General features: G+C 49.0%; 1 protein-coding gene across 2 annotated transcripts in view; it reads left to right on the top strand.

Moving 5' to 3' along the window:
• The first annotated feature begins 8,042 nt into the window (after positions 1-8,042).
• Positions 8,043-13,364, top strand: part of CAPZB (capping actin protein of muscle Z-line subunit beta) — a 62,112-nt gene continuing 56,790 nt past the window's right edge. For both annotated transcript variants that reach the window (XM_040084398.1, XM_040084397.2), the window contains exon 1: positions 8,043-8,175. In XM_040084398.1, coding sequence (XP_039940332.1) covers positions 8,173-8,175 — 3 coding nt within the window. In that variant the 5' untranslated portion in view covers positions 8,043-8,172. The remainder of the gene's footprint in view (positions 8,176-13,364) is intronic.

Here is a 13,364-nt window from a genome sequence, read left to right as displayed (position 1 = left end):
TTATTTTCTCTTCCTTATAAAATCTAAATGGCTTTTAAAAACATTGTTAAACTGAGCCCCTGGAGGTTCAAGAGGTTTCCCTGGAGAAGGCAGCCCTTGTTCTGTAAGGGGATCTTCCTTTTCTCTTCCTCCCCCTGCAATTTGCTCAAACCAGCCTGCATTGCTGCATAGTTGGTATCCAAAATAGAACCACGCATCGAGTTACTTATAAAAATACCAACATGATCCAGCAGTTTTTTTTTTTTTTTTCCCCTGAATAGCTACAGAAGCGCTTTCTGAAACCGCTGCCCCAGCGGTGCCAGCTCCACCCTGCCATTTCCAAACAGCTCTGGAAAATATCAAGAGGGGAAAGATAACTTGAAGCCTCCAAAATAATTCTTTACTTTTCATCCCGAAAACTGAGTTCCAGAAGGCAGTGTTTAAAACCAACTCAGAAATGTGGTCTTCAGTTGGCAAAAACAAATGCTCATTGCAGGCCAGTGTAGTCTCACTTCACACTTACTCATTTCCAGGCTGTTGGGCTCCCTGGAAAATGCTGTTTTTCGGGATGAAGGAAGCAGTGGTGAGCAGCTGGATTGTGAGGCGCTTCATAAAGGGTTGTGTTGCTGCGTCTCAATGTATCCTGACAGCCTCACCTCAGGACCTGGTGCATTAAACCCTTTCCAAGGGGATGGAACTGGAACGGTTCAGGGTAATTGTTTTGAATGCTCAGCTTCCTTTGGAGAAATCACACTGCTGCTTTTAAATCCAGAGTCACTGAGCGACCAGAGGGGGCTCTGGAAAACGTTATCCATTAAGGATCTAGAGCACATTCTCTGTACCCCTTCCCCACCCAAGGGAAAAATTAAGGCAGGAGGGAATGTGTCCAAAGACAGGCTTTTCTCTCCATTGCTATAGTTACTTGGCAGTTAGACCCTCACAGTGCAGTATCGAGTATTTATTATTGTGGGACTCCAAGGTGATGTTTAGAACATGCGGTTTTGAAAAACCTTTTTTGCCTTTTACAGCCCAGCATGTGCTGTCCTAGAATTCCTTCCTTCCCTTCTCCTCTCCTTTCTTTCCAGTAAACAATTGTATGAATAAATGGAGGATATGAAGCCAGAAAGCTTCAGAATGAGCCCTGTATTTCTCTGGTGGAAGTCATCTTCTAGTTGAAGCAGGTTCATCCCTTGTATCCCCAGATTCGTTAACAACGTACCTGGCTGAGCTGTGTATGGAATTAAGTGCTGCTCACTAGGAGTTAGACACTGGTTGGTTTTCAGCAGAAGGCCATCAGATAAGGCAGAGGCAGGGCTAAGGATCTCAGATGAATGAGTTCCATTTTTATTCTTCAAAATTGCTGTTTCCCTGGTGTGCAGTGGAAGATCCATGCACAGGGCATGTCCAGTGCTGTGTCCAGTTCTGGACGCTCACCACAAGAAGGACATGGAGGGGCTGGAGCGTGTCCAGGGAAGAGAATGGAGCACCAGGAGGGGCTGAGTGAGCTGGAAAGGGGCTGAGCCTGGAGAAAAGGAGGCTCAGGGGGAACTTCTGGCTCTGCACAACTCCTGACAGGAGGGGACAGCCAGGAGAGTTGGGCTGTGCTCCCAGGGAACAGGGACAGGAGGAGAGGGAACAGCCTCAGCCTGGGCCAGGGGAGGCTCAGGGTGGACAGCAGCAGGAATTTCTCCATGAAAAGGGTGCTCAGGGATTGGAACTGCCCAGGGAGGTTTGGAGTGCCCGTCCCTGGAGGTGGCCAAGGAACACCTGGAGGTGGCACTGGGAGCTCTGGGCTGGGGACACAGTGGGGACTGGTCAGAGATTGGACTCGATGGTCTGGGAGGGCTTTTCGAACCAGAAGGATTCTCTGGTTCCATGGCTGCACTGGGAGGTGAGGAGCTCCTCTGGAACTGCACCAGTCGGAATCCAAACCCTTTTCAACAGAACAGACTTCCTTTCAACTGTTACCTCTGGCTTGTACATAGAGCAGTGTGAGGGGTTTTTTCGAAAGTTCCCAGAAAATTTATTTCAAATCTTGAACCTTCCCCAGCATGAGAATATCACCTCTTACCCTATTTTTTCAAAGAATCCTAAAGCATCCCTTGTGTCATTTCCCCACTGGATTCTAATACACTCTTGCTCTCCTCTTTTCCAGAGAATACACATGCAGCTTCTCCCATAGATTTAAATAACATGAATCACCTCCCACACATCTATTTTTTATTTATTTTCCTGCCAAGATCTGCACAGGAAGGCAGCAGTGTAGGAGTTATCTGCTTGTAATGGTTGACATAGCCTCGGTGTGGGCCCCCACTCCCTGTTTCCTGTATTTCCAGAACAATTCTTTCATGTTACAGAGAGCTCAGACCTGGGTGGGAACCTCCAACTCTCAATCTCCACTCCAGCGTGTTGGCTTTTTCCTCCAAATATAAGCAACATTCACTGGACACTGATGCTTCTTTCTCTCTTTGAAAAAACCTTTTAGCTATCCAAGCAACAACAACAACAACAACAAAAAGTCTGAGGAGAAAGAAACCCCTCCTCAGCAGGACTTTGCCCTGAAATGGGAAAGGTGCCAGCGACTCCATTAAGTCTCCTGTGCCGTCCTTATTGATTTTATGTGCACAGCAGTCGGATGCTGTGGGGTGAGCAATCCTCTGACTCGCATTAGGAGGGACAGCTCGTGCTGCAGTGAAACATCCCGCAGGCTTTCCGTGGGGATCACATCCACGTTAATTAGCACGTGCTGTTCCTGCGGTGATGGATTTCCACGCCACTTTGGTTGGATTCAGCGCGTGGGGCTGCTGGTTCCAGCTGTCAGGTACGGCTGGTTGAAGCAGAACTTGGAAAGATGGGACGAGATGTGTCACAGCTCGCCGTGCTAACTCTGCTCTAAGCTGCTTTTGCCACGAACGTGAAGTTTGCCCCAAAAATCTCAGCAGGAAAGCACTTGCATGGAAACACTGACCTGAGTTTCTGCCAGCTCTGAAGTTCCAGGCGAAAGCAACGCTCTGACATTTCATGTCTTTATTTTCTGTGTACTATTTTGTGATCACTTTTTAGCATAGTAGAAAGAGAAAAACTCCTTGTGCTGTATTGATGAGGTTTTCTAATGAACAAGCCCATGAAAAAGTGCTATTTTCCAGCCTTTTAGTATGTTTTTCCACTCGTCCATGTCTCTGGTTAATCCTATACAGATTCTAACTACTGAACCGTGACCATTGTATTAAGAAAGAATCCAGGCAGGCCCTTACAATTCTTTTGGCTGGTATATTAGCAGGCTTCAAATGAAGTGCAACGTGTCAAGGAAAAAGTAAGGGAATGGAAAGTTTTGTTTCTTTCTGCTGAATTTAATCAGCTTCTCCTTGATTCTTTTTTAATGACAAACCACAGGCATTATTGCTAGTTAATGACCAAGTTTGACAAGAATGCCCTCTCAGTTCAGGCTAAAGACAGCTCCTGTCTCTCAAGTTTTCTGAGCTGAAAATACAAAGTTAAAGGAGCAGCTGCAAGAGGAGGAATAAACAGCGCCCTAGGTAAGCAGCAAAGCAGGATGTGCTGGAACACGAGGGATCCTCGCAGTCCTGCAGTGTATGGACATCTTGGGCTGCTGCTGGCTTTGTCCTTTCCATTAACCAGAGGAGCAGATCTGCTTGGGTGCCGATGGAGTGGAAAAAAGTCTTGTTCAACATTCTTAGTGCAGGGAGGGGAATGCCTCAAACCTCACACTGAATGGGCGATGTGTTGTTTTTCATTAAACGTGGTATTTGGAGTTACTCATCAGTTCCTGCAGGAAATGGGGAAACTCTAAAAACTTTTAAATTCCAAGAGTACACTCAGCAAAGCTGCCTTGGATTCAGGATGGGGCACTTTTTTATTGTTTGTGTGCTATTTTGACGCTGTGTACAAAGATCTCCATAGTGAGAACTATCTGTGGCTTGAACATAGAATTTCAAGACGTTGGGTGGTGGTGTAGGTACCTTTTTCCTATATTAGTTTCCAAGAAACACTCAGTTTTCAGCCTCAAACCAAGTGATGCTGCTGTTTTACTGACTCTGACTAATAAAACCCAGCAAGCTAAACTTTACCATTGCTGGAAGACTCTTGCAGCAATAAATTCAGTTTATGAGAACGCCTAATAAAAGTTTACATATCTTTCAAGTGCCATGAAAGAAAGTGGGCAATCTGACCAAAAAAAGAAAAAAGAAGAAAAGGAAAAAAACCCTCAAGATGTTTCTTTTGTGAAGCATGAAGGTTTTCTCTCAGACCCTGTTCCTCAGCATGTTCTCACAGTCACCCCTGGTCCTAGATAAATGCTGGAATAAACAAAATAAATAGCGTTTCACCACGCATGCAGGAGGATAAAATAAAAACCACATCGTGCTGGACCACAAATGCTTCAGGAAGTTCTGGCTGAACGTGAAAAGTACTTTGTAATGCTAATAAGTGTTTATCCTTTTGCTTCCTCCAATGTAATCAAATGTACAGGGAAAGCACATGGATTTTAGAGCTGCTGATTGCAGGATCAAAAGCCTTGTTATTAATTGCACATGAATCCGATGTCGTTGGGCCGTTAAGATGTCAACTGACATCATTGTTTGCTTCCTCTGTTTATAGACCCTCATTTCAGAGAGGGGTAGAGCCTGCCACGAACCCTTTTGAGTGCTCTTTCCTGCGGGCTTGGGAAATGCCCGAGGCGCAGGTAACGCTACCTCACAGCGCTTGGATTCATGGAATATCCCTGAATTTGCTGCACTTGGTGTCAACCCCTCCACAAATCCCCACAGGGTGGTGGTGACATTCTTGGCCCTTCTGCCTGCTGGGATCCACTCCCCACCCCAAAACTGCAGCCTGCCTGCCAGCGTCTGGTCCTACATCTTCATAAACAAACAACAAAAAATCCCTGAAACACGGCCTGCTATGAACAAGCAAAGCAAACAGCTGGTCCTCATTTGAAAAGAGATGTGACATCAATTTCAAAACGAATCTGCAGATCTCCTTAATGCAAATATTTTTGGGAAAACAAAAAGCAGCTGTTTATTCTTCTTTATACCTATTAGCAGGAAAACAAAATCCAGGATGCTTGTATTTCTTCCTCTAAGAAAAACATCCTCTTGGCCTCGACATTCATTTAGAGCTCAAACTGTTTGAAATAGACTGGGCTGCCTAATTCTGCTATTGCTGTGCTGCTCCAGCAAGCAGCTAGGAGCTGTTTCTGCTCAAAACTAAAAGCTCCTACAAGTAGAGTTGTCATTGAATACTTTGCATGAATGTTATGGGGGAAAGTTATGAATAACCCATTACATTAACCATGTCATATCAATTAACAATGCATAACAACTTATTATACTGACTTAACAATTCATAACTTCACCCATGAATGTCAACTTTATTTATAACATGAATTTTGTGACAGAAAGAGGGGATTTTAGATCAGGCACTTTCAGGTTTATCAGTTCTGACCTCCCAGCCCTGAGGAGTACACGTGCATTAGATGAATGAATAATTTGGCCTGTGTAATGAACAGGTTTGCTTTTCTTAATTACTGCTGGGAGGCAGCTCTGAGAGAATGCAAGGACTGGAGGAGGATCTGGGGACTGCAAAATAGGAGCCATTTGGGATTTATGCATCTTACAAAGGGGGTTGAAGGAGGTTAGGCTGAGGAGTAGTGGCAAAGAACTGAAATTGGAGTCTCTTGAGCCTTCTGAGGTCATGTTGCTGCTCTCCCAGATGTGGAAGGATTATTTCCCACCTTTGGGTTTGTTTGGTACCGGCTATTGATGGAGTTTTATGTGGTTTTGTGTTTCTGTGAAGTAATACAGCTCCTGTTTTTCCTGAGATGTTCTACTGTTTTACCTCCTCCCTTCCCGGGTTCATTTTGCACTTAAAACACCACTGAGAGCTGTTCTGTCTGCACGGGCTCCATTGTGGTGCAAATTCATCTGCTGCACTCCTGTCTCTGGCTGTTGTAACCCGATCCATGTCCAAGCTGTTCGCTTCCCTGGAAATCGGGGCCGTCCTTTGCACTGAAAACTGAAAACTTGCCTGGTTTGCCCCGCTACGTTAAGGAGCAGTCAGAGCTGTTTCCTCCTGCCAGGTGCTGCTTGGTACCTGACAGCAGGAACGTTCAGTGTCCAACACCTGCCGTAAGGTGTGAGTGACGCTCAGAGCATCTTCCCCCGGGGAGGATGTGCCACAGTGTTACAGCCGAGGGAAAAGCTTTCTGTGAGTCCCCGTGTCTGTGACATGTGAGGGAAAAGCTTTCCATGAGTCCCCATGTCTGTGACATCTGAGGGAAAAGCTTTCCGTGAGTCCCCGTGTCTGTGACATTCGGGGGAAAAGCTTTCCGTGAGTCCCCGTGTCTGTGACATCTGGGGGAAAAGCTTTCCGTGAGTCCCCGTGTCTGTGACATCTGAGGGAAAAGCTTTCCGTGAGTCCCCGTGTCTGTGACATTCGGGGGAAAAGCTTTCCGTGAGTCCCCGTGTCTGTGACATCCGAGGGAAAAGCTTTCTGTGAGTCCCCGTGTCTGTGACATCCGAGGGAAAAGCCCCATGTGACTCCCACTGTCTGTGACACCTGAGGGAGAAGCAGAGTGTGACTCCCACTGTCTGTGACACCTGAGGGAAAAGCAGAGTGTGACTGCCCTGTGTCTGTGACACCTGAGGGAAAAGCAGAGTGTGACTCCCACTGTCTGTGACACCTGAGGGAAAAGCAGAGTGTGACTGCCACTGTCTGTGACACCTGAGGGAAAAGCAGAATGTGACTGCCCCGTGTCTGTGACACCTGAGGGAAAAGCAGAGTGTGACTCCCACTGTCTGTGACACCTGAGGGAAAAGCAGAATGTGACTGCCCCGTGTCTGTGACACCTGAGGGAAAAGCAGAGTGTGACTCCCACTGTCTGTGACACCTGAGGGAAAAGCCCTCTTTGATCCCGTGTTGGCATTTCCAGCTCCTAAGCAAACTGAGGGAAGGGCTTTTGGTTGCCCAGGATTAAGTCTGCAGCACAGAGAATCCCAGTGGAGGTTTTTTGGGGTCCTGGCAACAAAAGTGAGGTGAAACAAGGCCTGACCTGTTCCACAAAAAGCTGCAGAGGAAGGTGTCACTGCTTAATGAATCCTGATGTTTTCCTGGGATAATTGTCTTCTGTAGCTCTGAGAGTCCCACATTGTGAACAAGTCAGGAGTCTGGAACTGGGATGTTTTACCTGAAACCACTACAATGGGAGTTACTCCCGTAAGGAAAAAAAACAGCTTTATTTTGGGACAGCCTGAACAAAATAGAAATGTCTTATTAGTACAGACACCTTGATTTTAGAGATCTATACCCTGATTTTAGAGATCCTGCTTCAGGTCACCTCCAGGGGACTCTGCCTTGGAGGGGTTGGATTAGATGTCTCCTGAGGTCCCTTTCAACCCTAACAAATCTGTGATCTGACCAGTTATCCCTGTCACAACTGCCTGAGCCCTGAAGGCATCCAACTGTGTCAGCATCTGCCTGGCTTCCAGCAGGTACCTCCGGGACACTCCCAAACACTTCCTTTTAAAAATAATTAATAACTATCCCTGGCCTTAAGCAGCTGGAGGCTGCTAATTTTTCCGCATCACTTTAGACCTGGCAGATGCGTTACAGGCATATGTAAAGTGCTGTTTACCTGGGTAAAACGCAGCTTTAGGGTGACGAATTTGCCACTCGTTACCTCTTCTGGGTGGCCTTTGCCGTCCTACCCGCCTGCCTCGTGGCGCCTTTCGTTTAAGCTTAGACAGGTGTGTTTAAAGGTGTTTAAGGGAGCGATGTTGCCACGCACAGGCTCCGGGACCGACTGAGGGCCGGACCCGAAGCAGGCGGTGCGGCCCCCGCAGGCCCCGCCCCCGGCCCCGCCCCCGGGCTGTGATTGGGCGCTGCGCTCCCCCCCGCGCTGCAGTTGGTGCCGCCGTCCGCTCGGTCCCCCCCCGCGCCGGTGGCGTGGTTCGCTCCGCCCCGCCCTCCCGCCCCGCCGCCGCGCATCCATACTTGGCGATGGCCGGCGAGCCGCGCGCTGACTGGCGGGAGGCGGCGCGGGGGCGGGGCCGGCGGCGCTGACCCGGATGTTCACTGCCGGGCGGCGGCGGAAGCGGACGGGCCGCGGCGTCGAAGCGACAGGGACGGACCGGGAGGCGCCGCCGTTCTACCGCCCCGCGCACCCGCCCAGCCGACATGGTGAGAGCGGGACCGCCCCGCGCCCTCAGCCGCGGCCCCCGCCCTTCCGCACGGACCCCCTCCCCGCGCCGGCCCCCGCGCCGACACCGCCCCCTCGCACCGGGGGGCCTCGCCCGGCCTCCGCCGAGCGGCAGGGACGGAGGGAGGGAGAGCCCGGGCGCTGCTGCCGGGATGCAGGGAGGGGTGGCCCGGCCTAAGGGCGCTGGCCAGGGGGGCTGAGGCTGGTTGAGGCTCATCCCGGCGCTCCGCAGGGCCCGGGGACGGGGGGCTCGCCGGGGGCTCCGCTGCCCGGTTACTACGAGGTCTCTGGTCCCGGTACCGGGCTGTGTTTCCGGAGGGAATGCTGTGAAATTCCACAGGGAGCGGTTCCGCTTTTGGGGGAGAGCGGTGCCGCCTGGGCTATTGCGAGCGGCGCGGGTGCAGCGGCGCCTGGGAGCGCTGGGCCCATCCGCTGTCGCTCCTGTGCATAAATCCGAGTTATGTCCTAGCGCCTGGAAACAGCAAAGGGTGCCACAGCCGTGGGTGCTGCTCCTTCTCAGGGCTGAGAACTTTTCCCTCCCCCGGGGAGCCTCCAGTCTCCTCGGCCATGTGGAATAATCTCCATCTCGCAGGGCACAAACCCTTTGGGTTTCGCTTTGGTGCTGTGTAAAGGGAGCAGACTCCATCAGCTCCCACCCAGGGCAGCGAGAGCAGGGGAGCTGGACCTGCTCTGCTCTGCTCCCTGCCTTCAGGGACAGGGGCTTTTCCCGAGCCTGCTCATGGATCATGGAGTCACTTGTAGGGAATCCCATCATTTTATGTCCTTGGGGGTTTGTGATTCAGGTTTTCCAGCATGACAATTCAACAGTGTGCAAATGTGTGTTCATAAAAGAACAACCCAGAGCCCGACTCTACAGCAATGCAAAGGCTGTTTAACCACACAAGTGTAATCCTTTTTGCCTACATCCATAGGAATTTCAGAGGCAATGCCGTAGGTTTTTTCTCTGGAGCTACCTATATCATGCAGGATATAGCTCTTTTAGTGTCAGGTGAAAGGTGAAGAACAGTTAGGATCAAAGTTCTGTTCCTTGCTGGTTCAAACAAGAGCAGGTGCTGTACCTGAGTCCTGGCAGGACAGAGCATCTTATTCCAGCTGTGCAGTTTATTTTAACACACTGAAATCTGTATGTGAGACCTGACTGTGGCATCTCAAACTGGGGTTCCAACAAACTGTCCTAACTTCTGCCTCTGCAAAAATCCTCACAGGAAAAGAGCTCAAAGAAAGCAAGAGGCTTCTTGTAAAATAACAACTTCAGGTGCCAGCTTCTTTGAAGGGGATGTAAAAATGTGCTGTCAGGAAAATCCAGTCAGGGTTTAAATGTAACTGTCAGTCCTTTGGAGGAGGTACAGCACGAATGCTTTGGAAACTTCCTGTGTGCTACAAGGTTTTGCTGCCTTCTGTTTTTTTCATGTTTAGTCACAGAGACCGCTAGGCATAAGAGAAATTTGATCAGAACTTCCAACACTGTGGTGGTTTCCAATGTTGTGTGGACTTTAGGGGTGAACCTGCAGCCTCCTGTTCCATCTCGTGTGCAAACCCAGTGCTTAGGGTTCTTCCAGGATCTTTGCTTTTAGTGGTCTGAGACCCAAATACAGAAGTGGAGCATTGAAAGGATGGAGCAGCCCTTTCACAGTTGGTATGGTGCAGGATGTTGGGCCAAACACCTTCCTGGGACCGCGGGATTCCCAATGTCCTTGTAGAGCAGGGATGGGAGCCTTTGTCTCCTTGGAGAACTCGGAGCTGTGCCCACATTTCAGTCAGGTGCTCAGGGAACCAGGGCAAAGCTTGAAAACTGCCTGGATGGATGGTGTCTCTTGTGCTAGAAACAAATGTCCAGGGCAAAGCAGGACTTGGGAGAGTGGAGCTGCTGAGATTTCTGGAGTTGTGGGTTATGGATGGATGGATGGAATCCAGTTACTCTTTATAAAAATAAAACCCTTCCTTCCCAGGTTGTGTAAACTGGCCTGATCATGTTAGCAAGGATTTCTTCTGCTATGCAACTCTTGAGGAAAAGGAGGACAATTTTAGCAAAATTTATGATTTAATCATGCATAAATTCAGACTGTCTAGTGTAGTGCTGGCTGTGCTGTCCATCGAGGATTTGTGAGGCAGATAAGGAGCAGTGAAGCACAGCCCAGGGTGTGTGATGTGACAGTGACACCAACACCAACCTCGTGTGCTGCTCGGGGTCACTAAGATTTTCAGGATGGGAGCTGTTTGTGTGGAATCAGAGCCCATCTCTCACCTGGCCGTGTCCCTTTTGGACCTCCACAGTGTGTTTTAGGGGTGTGGGGAGATTTTCAGTATCCACAGCAAGTCCTTTGCACCCCGTGCCTTCTGAGAAACACCAGCTCCGGCAGTTTTGTAAAGTCTGTGTTTTATCAGGCAAGCCAAGTGTGTGAGCTTAGCTAAATGTTATCTTAAACGGCAAATTCCCAAAATAATCAAGTCAGAGGATATCACTGAGCTGGGGAATACTGCCATTGCAGTGATGCTTGATCTTGTGGTTCAGCAGGGAGGGAGAAGCACTCACGAGCTGAAGTTGTTCAAACAGGATTTCCTCATATGGTAAATATATATGCTGATATGGGACTAGTTGACATCTGGGAGTGAAACAGAATGAAAGTGCAGCTCAGCTCTTTTGGGTGACTATTTTTAGTCCTTATTACTGGAGTTGAGCAATTACTTTCTTTGGGAAAAGGACAATGCTGCCCTTCTCAATTTCTGCTTCCACAGCTGTCAGCGTTGCTTTCCATCCATCCCTTGACTTCCCTGGAGGAAGGGTGGCTGGGGAGCACGGGTTGCACATCATCATCCAGCACTTCTCAGTGCTCTGTGCTGGTCCAGTTTGTCATTGGTGCGTCAGAGAATCATGGAATGGTTTGATCTGCAAAGGACCTTGAAGCTCATCCTGTCCCATCCCACCCCTGGGACACCTTCCCAGGCTGCTCCAAACCCCATCCAGCCTGGCCTTGGGCACTGCCAGGGATCCAGGGGCAGCCACAGCTGCTCTGGGCACCCTGTGCCAGGGCCTGCCCACCTTCCCAGGGAGAAATTCCTCCCAATATCCCATCCATCCCTGCCCTCTGGCAGTGGGAAGCCATTCCCTGTGTCCTGTCCCTCTATCCCTTGTCCCCATCCTTCGTGTCAGCTCCCTTCAGGCACTGGAAGGCCCCAGTTAGGTCACCCCAAAGCCTTAAAATTCCAGTTTGGACTCAGGATACCTCTGCAGGCTCGATGGGCAGTGCCAGTGCCCGTGGTTGTCTTTCTGCCTGCCCTTTGTGGGGATGTTTGGTCAAATCCAAGGAGCTCCTGACATCCAGAGTAATCTTGTAGAGGAGTGTTCTGCTGTGATTTGTCCACTTTGGGCTGGTTCCCACTGGGATAGATGCACCCCAAGGTAAAATAAAACTATTTTCAGTGCCTGCTGGAGGGAGCAGTTTTACTGGAGAAATGCGAGGTTCTGAAAGGTGTCTGTACACAGTTTAGGGCTGTGGAATCCCAGGATAGTTTGGGTTGGAAGGATCTTTGAAGGTTTAGTCCAGCCCCCTCCGTGGGCTTCACTAGAGCAGGTTACTCAGAGCCCTGTCCATGCTCAGCCCTGGTGCTTTACCCTACTATAATTCAATGTGCTTTAATAACTGTTTTTTTCCAGGTGAAGGAGATGTTTACAGGAGCAGAAGATACCCAAAAGAGATGCTGATCTTCTGTTTTTATCAATATGTTTTAGTCAATCAATTTATAAAGTGATTCATAAACTGATTTTTAAAGGGCATTATCAAAATCCCTGCTTTCCCGCTGATGGATGCTGGGAATCCTGAAGAATTTAAAAAGCCTCAAGCAAATCAATCTTTGTGTCTCTCCTTAATGCAAGGAGAAGGGTCCAAAGCCTGTGTATGCTTTAGTTCTTCCTAAGCCTTTGCCAATTCCAGGAATAAGGGCAAAAAAAATCTCACTTTAAAACATGGGATTTCAAATTTGAGTTTATTTGCACCACAGAGGCTTCATCCCTGAAGGAGTAATTAATGTCTGACCAATACAAGCTTTTCCCAGGCTTCCTGCTCTTTCTAGTTCGGCTTTAGCCCAAATTTTGTTTGCTGATAGGTTGTGCTAATTGAAAAGTGTCTCTGGCTTGGAGATCAAGAGCTCAGGCCAGTGCAGTGGGGTGTGGCCACTTCAAACTGGAGTATAAACTGATCTTTTTCTTCATCTTTGGTGTGATGCCTTCTTAAATATTTAATAGTCCGTGACTGAGGGGTTCCTGCTGATGTTCCTGTGAGAAGTGACCAAGCACTGTAGTGGAAACCTGGTCAAGGTGTGACTGAAACACTGGGAGAGTGTGAAACTCTTGTGACTTGGATAATTCAGGGTTCCTGGACCTGATCCAGTGGCCAAAATTCACTTATCAGTCCTGTGTCCTAAAGCAGGATGGGAACAGATGCTTCCAAACAGGTTGTCCTGGGAAGCTGGAGCTCTTGCCAGTGTGATAGGCCAGACATTTACTTTTGAAACTCCCTTGGTGGGGCACGAGGGAGAACGTGGTGTTGAGGAAGTTTTAAAGTTGAGCTGGGGTGATTTATTATGGGAGGGTGGATTTGAGGAAGGGGCTTTGCTTGTTTCTCAGCTGAGTTATTGCAATTCTCCTCTGTAATGCCAGATGCAGTGACGCCCTGTCCTTCTCCCTTGTTTTTGTGAAGTTTTGGGTGAGGAATTGAAAGCAGGATCTCTTCTGTTGTTTGGTGCCCAAAACAATCTTCCATTTAGAATGACTTCAGTTGCATTAGGTAATACCTGGTGCTGTGTTTCCTGGAGTGGTCTGAGCCTTGGCACCAACCAGTAGATTAATTTCCTTGTATTATCTGGTGCTGTTGTTCTGCCCTCCTTCCCTCTTGTAGGCTTTAGGAGGAAATGTGCAGCTTGCTTTGAGCTCCTGCCTTTTGTGCCACACCTTCCAAGCTGGGCTGAAGAATCAGGGAATGGATTTGCAGGCACTTGACTTACCTGGCTGCCCAGCTCACAAGTTGCCTACTTTCTTCCTGCTCTATGCAAATCAAACCTCACCAGTTTATGTATTTCATCAGTGCACCTGCATTATTTTCGGTGCAGGGTTGGTTTGGGAGCCCTGGCTCTGGGTTTGGCCCCTTGGGAC

Source organism: Hirundo rustica, chromosome 22, assembly GCF_015227805.2.
Source record: "Hirundo rustica isolate bHirRus1 chromosome 22, bHirRus1.pri.v3, whole genome shotgun sequence".
Classification (NCBI taxonomy): domain Eukaryota; kingdom Metazoa; phylum Chordata; class Aves; order Passeriformes; family Hirundinidae; genus Hirundo; species Hirundo rustica.
This window is presented reverse-complemented; position numbering and strand designations above follow the sequence as displayed.